This window comes from Enhydra lutris, unplaced genomic scaffold, assembly GCF_002288905.1.
Source record: "Enhydra lutris kenyoni isolate GAN:26980312 unplaced genomic scaffold, ASM228890v2 scaffoldscaffold14, whole genome shotgun sequence".
NCBI classification, from domain to species: Eukaryota; Metazoa; Chordata; class Mammalia; order Carnivora; family Mustelidae; genus Enhydra; species Enhydra lutris.
In genome coordinates, this window is record NW_019154098.1 from 38218998 (window position 1) to 38237399 (window position 18402).

An 18402-nucleotide genomic window follows, 5' to 3' on the forward strand; every position below is an offset into this window, starting at 1 on the left:
TGGGTTAAGCCTCTGCCTTCAGCTCAGGTCATGATCTCAGGGTCCTGGGATCGAGGCCCACATGGGGCTCTCTGCTCAGCAGGCAGCCTTCCTCCCCCTCTCTCTGCCTGCCTCTCTGCCTACTTGTGACCTCTCTCTGTCAAATAAATAAATAAAATCTTAAAAAAAAAAAAAACACTATAGAAAACAAACAAAGCATAAGAGAGAAAGAGAGGAAGAAAAGGAATGGAGAGGAGATACAAAAACAGCCAGGAACCTATGAACAGTTACTTTAAAGGTAAATGAACTAAACTCTCCAATCAAAAGACACAGAATGGCTGAATGAATAAAAAAACAAAACCCATATATAAGTTGCCTACAAGAGACTCACTTCAAATCTAAAGACACACACAGACTAAAAGTGAGAGGATGGAAAAGGATATTCCATGCAAATGGTAATGAAAAGAAAGCTGGGTTAGCAATACTTATGTCAGACAAAATAGACTTTAAAACAAAGGAGAGCATTATATAATCATGATAGAGTCAATCCAACAAGAGGATGTAACATTTATCAACATTTATGCACCCGATATAGAAACACCTAAATACTCAAAGCAAATACTAACAGAAGTAAAGACAGAAATAGATAGCTGTATAATAGTAGGAGACTTTAATACTCTACTCATATCAATGAAGAGATAGACCAGACAGAAAATCATCAAGGCAATATTGACCTTAAGGATCAAGACTAAAGAGATATATACAAAATATTCTATCCTAAGCAGAAGCACCACTCCTTTTCAAGTGCACATGAGACATTCTCCAGGACTGATCACATGTTAGGCTACAAAGCAAGTTGCAATAAATTCAAGAAGACTGAAATCACATCAAGTATCTTTTCCAACCACAAAGGTATGAAACTAGAAATCAATTACAAGAAAAAATATGGATAAAGCATAAACACATGGAGACTATACAACATGCTATTAGACAACCAATGAGTCAATGAAGAAATCAAAGAGGACAGCAAAAAATAACTTAAGAAAAAATGAAAACAGTAACACAAATTTCCAAAATCTTTGGAATGCAACAATTCTGCTTCTATATTTATCTGAAGGAAATAAAAATGCTAATTCTAAGAGATCTATGTACCTCTTTGTTATTCACAGCATTATTTATAATAGCCAAGTATATAAGAAACCTAAGTGTTCTCCGATAGATGAATGGATAAAGAAAATGTGATATACACATACAATGGAATATTACTCAGCCATTAAAAAGGATATTGTGTCATTTGCAACATTGTGGTTGGACCTAGAGGGTATTATGCTAAGTGAAGGAAGTCGCACCAAAAAAGACAAATATATGATTTCACTTATATATGGTATCTGAAAAAGAAAATAATGAACACACAAAACAGAAGACTCAACACAGAAAACGAACTAGTGATTACTAAAAGGAGAAGAGTAGGAAGAGGGGTGAAATATGTGAAGGGGATTAGAGGTACAAACTTCCAGTGGTAAAATAGTCATGGGGACATAATGTACAGCATCATCAATAATATTGTAGTAACTTTGTATGGAGACAGATGGTAGCTAGACTTACAGTAGTGATCTCTTTTAATGTATAAAAACATCAAATCACTATCATACGTCTGAAACTAATATTTTATGTCAAGTACATGTGAATAAAAAAATTCTTCATTTTCTGTTTAGTCCTTAAACCACCATAATCTGAACTGCATTAATAGCACTCTGAAATTACTGTGGTAAGAGAATCAATGACCTAAAATTGTCAAATCCCTTACAAATCTTTTAGTCCTTGTCTTACTGAGCAATTCCGCCATATTTAAAATGATCGAATCATTTGTCTTCCGTGATCGTACTGCATCCTGGTTTTTCCTCTACCTACTTTACCTTTTAAGATTCTCTCTCTCTCTCTCTCCCTTTGCCCCCACCTCCACCCCACCACCTCTAAAAAAAAGAAGAAAAACTTAAGGGACAAACTATTTGAATCTTACAAAAATTATTTCAGACTTAAAACAAAAGAAGGGGGAAAGCACTCCCTGGCTCATTTTATGAGGCTAGCATATCCTTGATAGGATATACAATAGTTGCTGTGATAATAAAGATAATAAAGAACTCCTAATAACCAAAAGCAAATATCAAAGAATGGATATATCCAATATGCTAGAGAAAGAATCCTTGCATCAAGATAAACATCACACAAGAAGAGCTCTAAAGAAGTTCCTTCCAATGGTTAGAATTTTCTGATTTTATGATAATGGTATTCATATTATTAAGTACCACCATTCATTTCTGGCAGCAAAATCATTCCCACTTCTGATAAAACTAAGAAAACTACATTTCAGTGCAAAGTCCAATACAGAGAAAGGGAGAGAGAAATCAACTTCAAGTCAAAGTAAAAATACTGTGTGGACTAAATCCACTTTTCAATAATAGTATGTGTAGAATCTGAATGATGTCAGCATTCATATTCTTACATCCTAATAATATGAACAAGGTGCAGAACTGTTTAGCACTGTAAAAAATTTGAACCCTGTTATTAATATATAGACTCACATTATTTACTTTGTGACTCAAAACTTTTCCAGATTCACATATTGTTTGAGATGGATATGTCAAAGTTCAAAAGGGTATAAATTTGCAACCAAAAACTCTGCAATATCAGAAATCAAGTTTTTCTAAGGAGTCATGTTTCAAATCATCACACAATGATCCACTTTAACAAATGAGAAATCTAGAAATACATTATGCTTGATGTAAATAGTATATTCATTTTATTATATATATCTTTTAATAAATCAAGTAGTTTAAATGAAGATCTACTTTATCATTCTTAGTTCAGCCTAATGAAAACATCCAAAACCAACTCTCTCAATGTGTCTCCTTCGCCATTTTAGTGATGATTCTGCACTTGATCTTAGCCAAAAGGCCGAGAAGCGATTTAGTGATGATTCTGTATTGCATATGATCTTTTGTAGTCTCCATTTATACATACATGAATATGATTAAAAGTTGTGGATGTCAATAAATGGCATCACTTAGTTCATATGCTTGGTACACTTTTCTTTTTAGATCCACTTTGTAGAACACGTCATCCGTTTTCATGTGGATCTTTCATTGAGAAGACTGATTTACATAAGGATTGGCATATTGAAAAAACAAAGCTAAAACTATTATTATAAAACATAACAATTATAGGAAGAATTTCATTTTTAAATGTACCTTCTTCGAGGATGGGTCGTGGAATAACAAATGGAATCTCCTGCAGAGGTTCCATATACTTGTGGCCAGCACTAATAATCTTTATTTGAGGCAAACAGAGGACAAGCATTCCTGGCATGCTGGTTTGTCCATGGTACCAACTTCTTACTGTTCCAGGAATGTCACCAGATACAATTGTACTTGGGGAAGGCAGGCTATCATTTGGAACAAACACACAACAAGACTGTACGTCAAGCTAGAGAGGAAGAAAAAAAGCAAAATTAAAATATTGGGAACGGACTAAATAAGAGAGTAACCATACCCTTAAATACCCAATATCTTTAAGAATAAACAGGCAAGCTAAAAAAAGAAATGGGCCATACTTACGGCTTTACAAGTTATGTTTACTAAAGAACACAATAAACACTTAAAAAGATGTTGTTTCTTGCTATAAATTTGATCAAAAAGGCACAGTGACATGAGATGAAAACATATCTGCCTTTCCACAGTTCTTTCCAAGAAACATGACTGAATTAGAAAATCTGTTGGCAAAAAAAGGTGAGAAAATCCTCCTTCTTTTGCAGTTCATTAGATTTTGTTAACACCAGCTAAGACCGTAGAACCAACTAGCATTATACTGTACTCACTTAAAACATCCATCCATACATACATACACACACACACACACACACACACACAGACACACACACACACACACACAGCTATTTCTATATGAATTTGGCTTTTTTTTTTTACTTTATAGACTAAAATGTAAGAAAAAAATGTTTAAGTGTTCAGATATCTCTAGACAAACATTAAAATGTATCACATACTTTTTTTAATATACATGTACATCAACATTCAAGTGTGTATCACATTTTATATATTATAAAGATACATGGTAATGAAGAAAATTGAGAGGACTTAAAAATCAGAGCATTATTCCTTGCTACTCTCATACCTCAAATTATATTTAAATTTTGATTTCATGTGCAATTTTTATGCTTTCTTATTCCCAGTGTGGTGACTTAGGTTGCCATGCCCTTAGAGAGTTAAAAATAGGACTAAGAAAACCCAATTAAAAAAATTAAATTCATCATGAGTTCTTAGTTCAAAAGCAACGTAAAGTCTATCAGTCTTGGTTGGCTCTTACAAAGTAATATTTTGTAACCTCGTTCACAAATTATCCTAGCATTCTTAAATTATTCTTAAGAAAATGTAAAATATCATCTGTTAATTTTCTATAAAATATTTGGCATACAAAGATATTATCTGAAGGTGTAATAAAATCTAAAATTTGTTTGATAAATGTTTGAATATTCTAGCAAATGATGAGACTGTATTTTATAAAAGATAACTAAGAATACAGTAATATATCTTCCCTTGGGGTTAATATAGTCCTTAGTGAGAGCATGATATGTAACAGGTCTGGAATTCCTTGATACAATAAATAATTTGCCAACCTTATAAATAAGCTAACTTACTCATCTTCACTTCAACATTTCTGTGCATGGAATGCACTGATGAATTCAGTGAAGAAAAACGTAAGTAAAATTTTGCAAAAATAAATACACTGGTTCATCAAGTATGACCTCATTTCTTAGTTCTAGAATTTCATCTTGCAACTTAATTTAAATGTATATATGTGAAGCGGTTCATTAAGATTACAACATTTTTTATTTTGAAATAGAAGTATACACTGTCTCAGATGCATTACATTTAACTTTTAAAATATTTAATATAATTACTGATGTTCCAATGTACAAGGTAATATGGTAACTGAGGACATATCCTCCCATATTAATTATGGTTCTAGTGTCAAACTAGAAAGAGTCAGTATTTAACACTTCATGTAGATACTGAAGCCATGTTAAAAAATGTTTTCAACAATGTGAGGTAATTAGTATAATAAGCCACACCATACAGATATATACATACGTATCCACTGAAATAAATTTAAGTTGTGCCAAGATTTCCAAAACCACAATATATTCCAAAATTCCACTAATTCAAAAATAAATTATTTCATCAAATTTGGCCTAATACACATAACTCCAAAAAATAAACTTTCTAAAATATGTGTTATGGAGAGTCCTTTAATGATAAGAACCAAAACATACACATAATCCAAAGTGCTCAAACTTATTATAATGTTACATCTATTATATATACTATAGCTATCCCATAAATCTTTTTACACTTTTAAAATAACTGTAAAACTGTATGTCTAAAATTGTGGTTTCAATGTAAAATGTTGAGTGATTTATATAAGTGAATATAAATCTGTAGCAGTAAATTTTGCATTAATGTAAGGATCTGACAATCCAAGGGAAAGAAAATGAAGTAATCTGCCAGTAAGAAGTCCTCAAACTGGGGGTCAGATCATGTTCATGGAAACCATCTGGTTGGGACCCTCTGAGCCACACCAAACACAAATGATCTTTTAAAAAAATATCCTATTCATTAATGCATCACAGCTGCACTGAGTGTTACTTCATTTTTCCATGGCAACATCCTTTCTGTTTCAAGGATCTTATTTCAGTTTTGGTAGCAACGTGTTCTTTCGCCAATACTGAACACATTCATGTGTTAAAGTGAAGGGATTATTACAAATTCTTGAAATAGAACCGCCTCTATTTTGATTCCTATCAGGTCAAGGGCTACATATCTAAGTATGATACACCGAGAATAAACCAATGAAAGTAGAAATTATTTGGTATTCTTATTTTAATAAGTGAAATGACTGTCATGCATTTTTTGAAAGTTCCAAGTTTACATTCCATTTGAAAAGATGTATGTCTTTGTGTACCCCCAACCCATCTCCCATATGTAAGGTCTGGTAAACTTAGATTCTTCTACCTTGTTTGCTATGTAACTGTGATCGCAACTTAGATAAAAAGAGGAGACTAAGATAGGTTTCACTTATACATTAATCTGAACACTTTAATTAGCCTACTGTCTAACATATAGAACACTTTATAAATGCTTTAAAATGTTACATCATATTTTCTGTACTTTTAAATAACATTCTTATTTCCTATTCCCAAATAACGTTTTCCTTCTTTAAAACTGAAACTTTAGTGATGACTGTATTTTGTAAAATTTCTAAAGAATGCAATGTTCTCTGTATGAATTTTATTCTTCAGAAAACAGCTTCAAATAAAAATAAATATGAAGGAACATTTCAGGTTATATTTTCATTCACTTTTTCTTTTATTCATGCATTCTTTAATACCTCACATAAACTGAAAGTCAGTTGTACAGAGAGAAAAGAGATAATCCCAGCACTTAAAAAACTTGAAACAAGAGGGTTTTAAAATACTAATAGCCTTACAGAGTTTTCACTAGAGCATATAAGGTCTGTAATGTCAGATACTTTGCCTATTTGTTTACAGTCTCAGTACATAGTACAGTGTCTAGCATGTACTAGGTACTAATTATTAAATAAGTAAACACAATTATTTTTATTAGCATCAGATATTAATTAAAATAATTGTTTAGTGCATGTTGTTAATCATTCATTCTACAGAGAAAACCTAGTAATTAATAAAAATGACACGTCAGCCAGATGGGTTCAACTCCAGCTGTGGAACCTTTGACAAGTTATTTAATCTCTCTATAACTTTAGTTTCCTTATCCGTAACGGGGGGTGGGGAGATGTCAGCTCTGATATAAAGATGCAATGTGAGCTCCTGGGTGGCTCACTGGGTTAAGCCTCTGCCTTCGGCTCAGGTCATGATCTCAGGGTCCTGGGATCGAGCCCCGCATCGGGCTCTCTGCTCGGCAGGGAGTCTGCTTCCTCCTCTCTCTCTCTCTGCCTGCCTCTCTGCCTACTTGTGATCTCTGTCTGTCAAATAAATAAATAAATTCTTTAAAAAAAGTTAAAGATGAAATGTATTAATTATCACCTGAAGGTTTGCTAAAAATAAAATCAGTGAACATACACTGATTATCTTCTATAACAGATCCATATATTAGCTCTCATGGACTCATAAGAGATGTTCACGGTATCTTTATTTAAAAAGACTTGCATTTATGATATAACTGTTTACATATATAGAGGCCATCAAACGTGTAGTATTCCATTTGCATGATAACAAATATATTAACTATTGACTAAATCACAGTTTTCCTATTCTATAAATTCTTAATACACTATGAAAATATTTGGGGTGTCATCATATATAGTAGGAATCTAAATATACCCACTTTAGAGCATTAAGTTAAAAACCTCAAAAGTGCACCTTAGTTGTCTTTTCCAGATTGTTAAAAATCCACATTTTCCCATAAATATCTGCTAAGAGAAAACATGAAAAAATGCCTACACTGAAATTCCAGACTTCTTCCTTCTAACAAACTACCCCATGCAATTGTGGTCACCTTCTCAATGCCTATAAATAAAAATATGAACCTTGCAAAATTTTAAGCATTAAATGTAAATAATTACTCTTACAAACAAGGTGGTTAGTAGTTGATCTGTCTAGTCTCACATGCGTACCCTTGTTAAATCATGAAGATAGGCCAGGAAGTTCACTGGATATAAGGACATCAAGTATATCATGCAATATGATGATTGTATCACTGATCATATTCTATATGTAACTTCTTAAGAGAGAGAATTCAAGTGGTCTAGCTTAACTAGTTTATGGGACCTAAGACACATCAAAATCAAGGAATGTGGGAAGAGTTCTCTAAACATTATTAGCAGAAGAAGGAGACCAAGAGGCTTGGTATAGAAAATAAAGACTCCACTCTATTATACAGTCCACTCAAAAAGCTTCAGAAATTACAAGAAACACCTAGAAAACGCCATATAACAGAAACATGATCTTTAATGTGATAAAAAGGAGTTTGGCAAAAACTAGGGCAATGTTCTCTTTTATTAGTGAATTTTAGGCCAGAATATTTCTATTTTGTTAACTGCATGCCATTGCCAATCATGTGCTTCTGGAATAAAATGTAGCTTTTTGAAGTATAACAGATAAGATCTTTGCAGATCAGCTGATAGAGAAAAACTGCAAAGAACTAAGTTTATATTAATCTTTCCAGAAAAAGGCCCTCAAACCAAGTTCACATTTTAAAAAACTGTACAAGACTACATAAAGTACTGTAACATAATCCGTTAAGATGAAATGTGGAAGTTACTTTTCCCACTGAAAAACAAGTAAGTTACAGTGAATATTGTTTATGTCTAAATGCAAGATATGTCTATCAAAGTAAAAGAATACATGGGCTTAGCAAATACCAAGTTTGGCTGCAAAATAAATTTTCCAGAAATTCTGATTCCAAACACATTCAGTTGCTCAAACTTCCACTGAAAGAATAATCCTTTGATGACTTCAAGTATGATGTTCTGTTTTATCTGATGACAACTCCAGCATTTTCTGTTTTATATTTTGGTTCATAAAATATCTTGGAAAACGGACACTGCTATTTTAAAACTCAGAATTTTAGGGCCTAGATTTTAATCATTTAATCAGAATCAAGTTTTATCTTTCAACCCTTCCAGAACACATTAACATGTGAAAATGTCTAAATAAACAGCATGTATAATACAGAGCTGGGACTAGGAATGAGGCAAGCAAGTGCCTAGGTCATATACAAAATAACCTATACAAAGATATAATCATAAGTACTCCTGTAATTATATGTTAATTTATACTCAATAAGTTTAGTCAAATGAGGAACATCAGTCTAAACTGCACCCATAAAAATGGTGAACATAGCAAATTTTGTTAGTGTATCTTACCACAATTAAATATTTTTAAAAAAAGAAAAAAGGAGGAACATCAGTATCTCTACTTATAACTAATCCATAATAACATATAAGATTAAGTTTTTGTTGGTGACAAAGCTATGAAGGCACTGTATCATTATAAAACAAGCAAAAGAACCAAAAGAATCCCACAAGGATGTTAGAATTGAAAATAATCTTAAACATCATGTAACCATTTCATATTGCAGATACGCAAAATCAAGTCCATAGTTAAGATCCAGAATTTAATAAGTACAGGTTCCTTGGAATTCTACACACCATTCATTGGCTTCCATGAACTGTCTGACTTTTCCATCTACATTTCTGATCTCTCTCTCACAGTCAGCTTGAAGGACACTCTCAGGGTCTACTCTAGACATGGTATTCCTTCGGCCCACTGCTCTTTCAACTTTACATATTTTTTGAATGACTATTCTCCTAGTTTTAACCATCTATAGATGATTCCCAAAATTATTATCTCTACTGTGAATCTCTTCCTTAACCTCCAAATCTGAATATCCTACGGTCTAATAGAAGCCTGGCTATCTCACAGGTATTTCAAATGTATGCATAAAATAAACTTCCTATTTGCCCCTAACTCTGAAAAACTGTTTTCTTTTACCATTTCATGGCATCACCATCCACCCAAAGGCTAAAACTGGTCCCTAGAACACCACTTAGACCACTCTTTCCTCTCATTCCCCAAAACCAACAGTAACTAGGTCATCCTGACCTTATCTTAAATATCTCAGGGATGGGGCACCTGAGTAGCTCAGTAGGTTAAGCATCTGCCTTCAGCTCAGGTCAGGATCCCAAGGTCCTGGGATGGAGCCCCACATCAGGCTCCCTGCTCAGCGGGGAGCCTGCTTCTCCCTCTCCTTCTCCCTGCCCCTCTCCCTGCTTGTGCTCCCTCTCTTTCTGTCAAATAAATAAATAAAATATTTTTAAAAATATCCCAGGGACCACTGACCACTGTCCAGTTTGGCCTGTTGTCTATTGTTTTCTGATTTGTATACTGAATATTTAAAATCCTTTAAATAATGTTTAAAATAAAGAAACAGTAAAATGAATTTTTTAAGAAACAGCTCAAAATTTGTGTATTTTTATAACTTTATCAAGAAGAACATATAATATGTATTTCATATGATTCTGTTAACATGTAAAATGTGCCAAGAGTTTTCATCAAAGTTATGGTAATGAGATGTCATACAAAAGTGTTAAGAGTGAGGTTACTTTTTTACCAATATTGTGTTACCAGTGCAATTATTTTTTACCAATATTTAAGATACTGAAAATTATAAAAAATTACAGAAATTAAAACCATGGTTATTTCTAAGTTTTCTTTTACCTGTAGTGTGAGACTCTTTACTGCATTCCACACTAATCCAATAAATTCTTTCATTCTTTCTTCAGGACTTCGACAGCCTTCAGAGAGATTCAGCATGGCTTTCACAGGAATTGACAATGGTCGGGATTCTAAGTAGAAGAATAGTTAACACACATGGACTTTACTGTTTCACAAAAATATACAGAAAATATTTCCATGACTATTTCTTTCCTTGCTTAATACTTCCAAATAAGATTACAAAATATTATATTAGATCATTTTATATTATAGAATTACTGATTTTTGCAACTATTCAAAAATAAGCAAAACTGATCTGTTAAAAGCCAGGGGCACGTTGGGTTACTCTTGTCAGGAACTGGTGACTGGAAGGTGACACTGGAACAATGTTATAATCTAATATTCTGTTTACTGAATACATGGATATATCCACTTAACAAAAATTCATTAAGTTGTAACCTAACAATCTGCCCATTTCTCAGTATTAAGATAATACTGCAATAAAAGCTTTACTTGAAAAAAGGTAAAGGAAATTCAACAACAAAACATTTGATTCATCTAAAATGGGTAAGAAACAAGTCTTCCTACATATGAATTCTCCTGAACAAAAGCTTATCCATAGACTCTCTCGAGTTTAAAAACTGATTTTGAAAGTAACCAAGAGAAGTACGTGATTACATAAAAGGCCGATTTGTAGATTAAGAAAATGTGATATTCCACTCCATATAGCATGTTATCAAAATTTTATCTATCTAAATTACAAGAATCAGAGAATCTCAATAACTTTAATGTAAAATTTCAGAAATTACTCTTAATTTAATAATAATTTATAACAATATGTATTATTTCCAAACAGATCCATATATATTTTATACAATATATGTTAATCCAAACACATAATTTGTATGTACCACTTTAGGTACTTTTTTTTTTTAAAGATTTTATTTATTTATTTGACAGAGAGAGAGATCGCAAGTAGGCAGAGGCAGGCGGTGGGTTGGGGGGAAGCAGGCTTCCCGCTGAGCAGGGAGCCTGATGTGGAACTTGATCCCAGGACCCTGAGATCATGACCCGAGCTGAAGGCAGAGGCTTAACCCACTGAGCCACCTAGGCGCCCCTAGGTACTTTTTAAATAGCATAAAATAAATCAGATCTTGCTCTTTAAGAATCTGATTAAGTCTAATGGTCCTAAAATTCTCTCCAAAGTAAATGCTACCAATATCACTACTACGTGATCTACAGTTGCCGTATCTCAATTCATTCTCTCCCCATCTCCTCAACTTGGTTTATTTGGATTTGTTTTTTTTTTTTATTTTATTTATTTTTTTTAAAGATTTTATTTATTTATTTGACAGAGAGAGATCACAAGCAGGCAGAGAGGCAGGTAGAGAGAGAGGAGGAAGCAGGCTCCCCGCTGAGCAGAGAGCCAGATGCAGGGCTCGATCCCAGGACCCTGAGATCATGACCCGAGCCGAAGGCAGCGGCTTAACCCACTGAGCCACCCAGGCGCCCCGGTTTATTTGGATTTGTATTAGATTAATAATACCTTAAGGACATAGAGCATAAACCTTTTTCCTCATACTTATAAACCCAAGACTACCATATTATGCATGTTAGAAATTCAAAGAATGTTTATTTAAAAAGAGTCTGGGAGAGAGGGAGATATTTGGGAGCAGAGCATTCTAGGCAGATAAAATAGTAATGCAAAATTCCTCAGTTAGGGGCCCCTGGGTAGCTCAGTGGGTTAAAGCCTCTGCCTTCAGCTCAGGTCATGATCCCAGAGTCCTGGGATGGAGGCCCGCATTGTGCTCTCAGCTCAGTAGGGAGCCTCCTTCCTCCTCTCTCTCTGCCTGCCTCTCTGCCTACTTGTGATCTGTGTCTGTCAAATAAATAAATAAAATCTTAAAAAAAAAAAAAGTCCTCACTTATATGTGTACTTGGGAGGGGCAGAGGGAGAAACACACTCCCTGCTAAGTGTGGAGCCTGACTTGGGGCTTGATCCTAAGACCCTGAGATACTGAGCTGAAGGCAGTCACTACATGCAGCACCCAGGTACCCTGCTGTGTACTTAGGATTTTCAAGAAACAGTATGGAGGCAATGAGGGCCACAGCAAAGTAAAGAGTGACAGAAGTAGGGAATGAAGTCAGAGCTATAAATAAGGACCAATCATATAGCGTTTATAAAAGCCATGGGAAGAAGTTTGGTTTTTGCCTTGAAAAAGCTAGGATATGATAATGGATCCTAAATACAGTCATAAAATTACTGGACATATTTTAAAAGAATTTTTCTCTGGGTACTCTGCAGAAAAATAGGCTACAAGTATTAAAACAGGAAGACAATATATGAGAGATGGTGGCTACGGTAAAGGTAGTTAACAGTGATAGAATTCTGTATCCATGTAAAAGCTATAGCCAACTGGACTTACTGATGGACTACAAATACATTAAGAGAGAATGGTGAAGAAAGGATGACTCCAAGGTTTTAGGTTGCAGCAGATCAAAGAATGGAGCTGTAAGAGAAAGAGAATCCAGAAGGGAAAAAAATAAACCCTTAGTTTTTTATACCTGTCAAGTCTTTGTCAAGAGTGAATGCATACAAACAACTTCTAAAGAATGGTCAGTATCCGCGCTATTATTTGAAATAGTTTTTAAAAAAGGGGGAGGCGGGTAAGAAGGTAAGAAGAGAAGGGAAATGGAGAGGGAAAATGCTAAGCAACTTATCTGACCATTGGAAAAAAATCGTTAAATTAATTTTTGAATACCCACAATGAAGATTATGCTCATTCATTTTTTAAGGGATTTTTATTTATTTATTTGGCAGAGAGAGTACAAGCAGGGGGAGTGACAGGCAGAGGGAGAAGGAGAAGCAGACTTCCTGCTGAGCAGGGATCCCTCAGTGGGGCTCAATCCCAGGACCCTAACATCATAACCTGAACCAAAGGCAGATGCTTCACCTCTTGAGCCACGAAGGCACCCCTAATTCATTCATTTAAAATGAGAAACAGTTACAGGTATGACAGAAAGCATATTTTTGATTACTTGTGAAATGAGAAAAATACATATGTGTAGTACAATCCAAATATATTTTTAAAACAATGTGTGGGTTTGGGTGTGATCTGTCTACCCCACGTACAAAAAGAGTTATAGAAGAGTTTTTAGAAAGGAAATCCATAGTAGAGGTTACCTCTGAGGGGAGTAAAACAGAATTGATGAGAGGTAAGAGGAAAGGGGTATTTAACACTATATTCCATATATCTCAGAACTAATTAAATGTTTTACAACAATGAATTACCTACTATAATTTTCTTAATAAAACACACATTAATTTGCTTTCTTCTCCCGTAGACTTCATCACTTTCTTTTGTACATTAGTAGTTGTGGGAACAAAATGGTTACCTAAACCTATGGTAGAATTCTGCCAAATTAAATAACTGTCTTAAATATAGACCAACCACAAAAAACCTGCACATGGAAATTTACAGGATCTTTATTCACAATTGCCAAACTTTGGAAGCAACTAAGATGTCCTTCAGTAGGTAAATCAATAAACTGTGGTACAAACAAAAAATGGAATATTATCTTTCACTTAAAAGAGATGAGTTACCAAAGCCATAAAAATACATGGAGGAAATTTAAATGCATCTTACCATGTGAAAGAAGCCAGACTGAAAAGGCTACATACTAATTCAAAGTATATGACTTTCTGGAAAAGACGAAACTATGGAAATGGTAAAAAGATCACTAGTTTCTAGGAGGTAAGGAGGAGAGAGCAAGGAACAGGCAGAGCACAGAAGATTGTAGCACAGTAAAACTACTCTGTAAGGTACTAGAATGGTGGATATAGGTTCAATATAAATTTGGCCAAACCCACAGAATGAACACCACCATCAGTGAGTTGTAAACTATGGACTTTGGATGATAATGAGATAAGTTCATCAATGATAACAATGTAACATTTTGGTGGAGAGTGTTGATAATGGGGGGAGTCTATGCATGTGTAGGGGCAGGGGATACATTGGAAATCTCTGTACTTTCTCCTCAATTTCACTGAGCACTTAAAACTGCTTTAAAAAATAAACTCTAGGGGCACTTGGGATAAGCATCTTACTCTTGGTTTCAGCTCAGGTCATGATCTCACAATTGCAAGATCAAGCCCCATGTTGGGCTCTGTGCTGAGAGCATGGAACCTGCTTGAGATTCACTCACTCCTCTCCCTCTGCCCCTCCCAGGTCCTGCTCTTTTAAAACAAAAATAAAAATAAATTCTATAAAAATACATTTTTAGATGCAGTCAAAATTTTAAAACTCTTCGAACAATGAACACCAAAGGTTTTCAAAGAAATTTCTATGGCCAAATTTTGAAAATCTAATACAGAATATTAGTTACTTATAAATACCATTATTACAAATTCTGGTTATTAGAGATATGAAATCACATTATTTTGGATACATTAATTTTTAATCCATATTTTCTAAAAGATATGAGGAAGACAATTTAAAAAAAGGGCAATTTTTTGTAGTTATGTATATTTTACAGGTAGGATATGAAAATTATTGTAAATTCTGCCAATCTTATCTATATTTTATTTAATCAAAACCTCTAACAGCTGCTACATGCCAAGTCTTTGCCTTAAAAACTTAACAAATACTACTTGGTTTAAGTCTCATAACAACCCCATGAGGAACACACCATTATTTAGACTCTTATTCTCACCTTTTTGGATAAGAAAATTGACCATACAGAGATTAAGTAACTTATTTTAAGTCACCCAGCTGGTAAGTGGCAAAACAGGGATGTAAATCTAGGAAGTCTGACTCCAAAGTCCATGTTTTTAACAACTGTGCTATGGCAGCTCTTCTGTTTTTTGAATCTTGTGCTGTAACTTTGAATTCTACCAAATACATAGTAAATGTATCATATTTTTACTCAAGATTATGGTACCACCAATCGTTCAGAAATCATCAGATTTATTCAGTCTTCCTGGAGCTATAAAAAAACCTACATTTAGCATTGAAGTCTAATACCTATTATACTTCCTGTTTGCAACAATAATAAATAACGTACTGTTAATAATAATAAATAAGGTACTTCTGAGACTGAATATTTACTGATTAAAATAATAATCTGTTCTTGGGTATGTACTGTCCAACTTGGTGCAATATCAATCCTTTGTGTCTGTGTCATGGAAAATGCACTGCACTGGGTTTTTGGGAAGATGGTGGAGGAAGAGGGCTCTAAATTCACCTCAAACCATGGATATTGTATATAACATTCACATAAGTGCAAATAAAACAGAAAACAATCCAAAGACTGTCAGTAAAAACTCTACAACTAAAAAGAGATAAGAAGCCGCATCCAAGAAGATTTGAAATGGGCAGATACACAGTCAGGAGCTAAAGGGACCCTCAGGTCTGTCCACAGGAGGGAGGGACTCCATAGGCATACAAAGGGGAGAGAAACAGACCCTCACATAGGGAGCCCACATAGGGAAGACAAATCCCTATATTATCTGGCTTTGAAAATCAGAGGGCCAAATTTTGTGAGTTCTTAGAACCAGTGGGACTTAAAACCTGAAACTTTAAAAAATCAGCCAGGGTGGGCTCTGGGAGATCCCAGCAGGTGAGAGACTCTGTCCCCTCCCTTAAAGAGAGAGCCCACAGAGGTAAGCATAGAAACAGCAATTTCAAAAGCACCTGGGACATAAAGTGGTTCAGCTACAAAAGCAGGATGTAAGCAATGTATATAAGAGACACCCCTAAAGTTTCAGGTTCTATGAGCAGGGTACACTGCATTGCAGGGCACTACAAGACCTATTCATCATAAAGCCATTACCTTCAAGAGCAAGAGACATAGCTGACTTTCCTAACACACAGAAGTAGACACAGTTATACAAAAATGAGAAGACAAAGGAGTATGTCTCAAATGAAAGAACATGACAAAATCACAGCAAGACACCAAAGCAAAATGGAGATAAGTAATATGCCTGATGGAGAATTTAAAGTAATTATCATATAAAGACACTTATGGGACTTGAGAAAAGAGTGGAGGACATCAGTGAGACCCTTAACACAGAGATTAAAAAAAATATCACAGACGAAATTGAATGAACATTCAATTTCAATGAAATTGAAAATACATTAGATGTCATAAATAGTATGCTAGAGGAAGCAGAAGAATCAGTGACCTGGTGGATAGAGTAATGGAAATTGGTCAAGCTGACCAGGTGAGAGAAAAAAATTATACAAAATGAGAACGGACTTTGGGAATGAAATGACACCATCAAGCAAATAACACCTGCATTACAGAAATCTCAAAAGGAGAAGACAGAGAAAAGAGGGCAGAAAATGACTTTGAAAAAATAGTAGCTAAAAACTTCCCAAATTTGGGGAAGGAAATAGAAATCCAGATCAAGGATGCATACAGCGCTTCAAACAAAGTAAACACAAGAAGGTCTACACCAAGGCATGTAGTAATTCACATGGCAAACGCCAGTGGTAAAGAGATAATTTTAAAAGCAATAAAAGAAACAAAAACAGTTACATACATGGGAAATACCATACAGCTATCAACTGATTTTTCTTCAGAAACTCCAGGTCAGAAGAGAATGGCAGGATATAATCAAAGCACTGAAATGAAAAAAACTGCAGCCAAGAATACTCTATATGGCAAGGCTATCACTCAAAACAGAAGGAGAAACAAAGTTGCTAAGACAAACAAAAGTTAAAAGAATTCTTCACCACTAAATCAGTCCTACCAAAAACATTAAAGGAGACTTTCTGGATGGAAAAGAAAGACATAAGTAAGATTAAGAAAAGAAGGAAGCATGAAAGCACCAAAAATAAATATACCTGTAAAAATTAGTCAAGGGACTCACAAAATAAAAAAATGTAGAGTAGGACACCAAATACCTAAAACGTGTTGTGGAGAGAAGTAAAGACTGGGCTCAAACTTAAGCAACTATCAACTTACTATGGACTGCATATGCAGAAGATCTTATGTACAAACCTACTGGTAACTGCAAATAAAAAACCAGTAATATATAAGGAAAAAATAAACAGAAAGAAACCTATGTATACTACTAAAGAAATCCAAATAACCATGAGAGAAGAGAGCAAGGGAAGAAAGGAACAGACAAGAGCTACAAAAACAAATACTTAAAAAAGTAACAAAATGACAATACATACCTACCAATAATTACTTTGAATATAAATGGACTAACCACTCCAATCAAAACATTGTGTGATATAACAGACTAAAAAAACCAAAATGCATCTACATGCTGTGTACAGAGACTCATTTCAGACCTAAAGACACATACAGAGTGAAAGTGAAGGGAATGAAAAGCATTTATCATGTAAATGAATGTGAAAAGAAAGCCAGAGTAGTAATACTTACATAGGACAAAACATACTTTAAACAAAGGCTGTAACAATGGACAAAGACACTATATAATCATAAATACAACATATCAACAAGAAGATATAACAATTTTAAATATTTATGCACCCAACAAGGAAGCATCCAAATACATAGAGCAGTTCACAACAAACATAAAGGAAATAATCAATAGTCAATACTGTAGTATTGATACTATATTAATAGTAGGGGACTTTTAACACCTCACTTACATTAATAGCTAGATCATCCAAACAGAAAACCAACAAGAAAAAAGTGGCTCTGAATGACACTGAATCAGATGGATTTTAACAGATATATTCACAACATTCCATTCTAAAATAGAAGAATACATCTTCTTTTCATGTGCATGTGGAATATTCTCCAGAAAAGATTGCTTATGAGGCCAGAAGACCAGTCTCAACAAATTCAAAATGACTGAAGAATTACCGTGCATTTTTCTGTTCACAATGCTATAAAACTAGAAATCTAGCATAAGAAAAAATCTGCAAAAAGCACCAATACATGGAGGGTAAATTACATGCTACTAAACCATGAATGGGTCAAACAAGAAATCAAAGATGAAATTAAAAAAAAAAACAAAAAACCCTGAGGACAAATGCAAATGAAAATCCAGTATCTTTGAGAGGAAGCAAAAGCAGTTCTAAGAGGGAAGTTTATAGCAATACAAGCCTACCTCA

The 18402-nt window shown here is 34.2% G+C and overlaps 1 protein-coding gene across 5 annotated transcripts in view; it reads right to left on the minus strand.

The window, feature by feature from the left end:
- LOC111146810 (vacuolar protein sorting 13 homolog B) overlaps positions 1-18402 on the minus strand; it is a 755552-nt gene that overhangs the window by 384281 nt on the left and 352869 nt on the right. For all 5 annotated transcript variants that reach the window (XM_022502501.1, XM_022502502.1, XM_022502500.1 and 2 more), the window contains 2 exons: positions 10310-10437; positions 3228-3462 (listed from right to left, as the gene is read on the minus strand). In XM_022502501.1, the coding sequence (XP_022358209.1) occupies positions 3228-3462; positions 10310-10437 (363 nt within the window). The remainder of the gene's footprint in view (positions 1-3227; positions 3463-10309; positions 10438-18402) is intronic.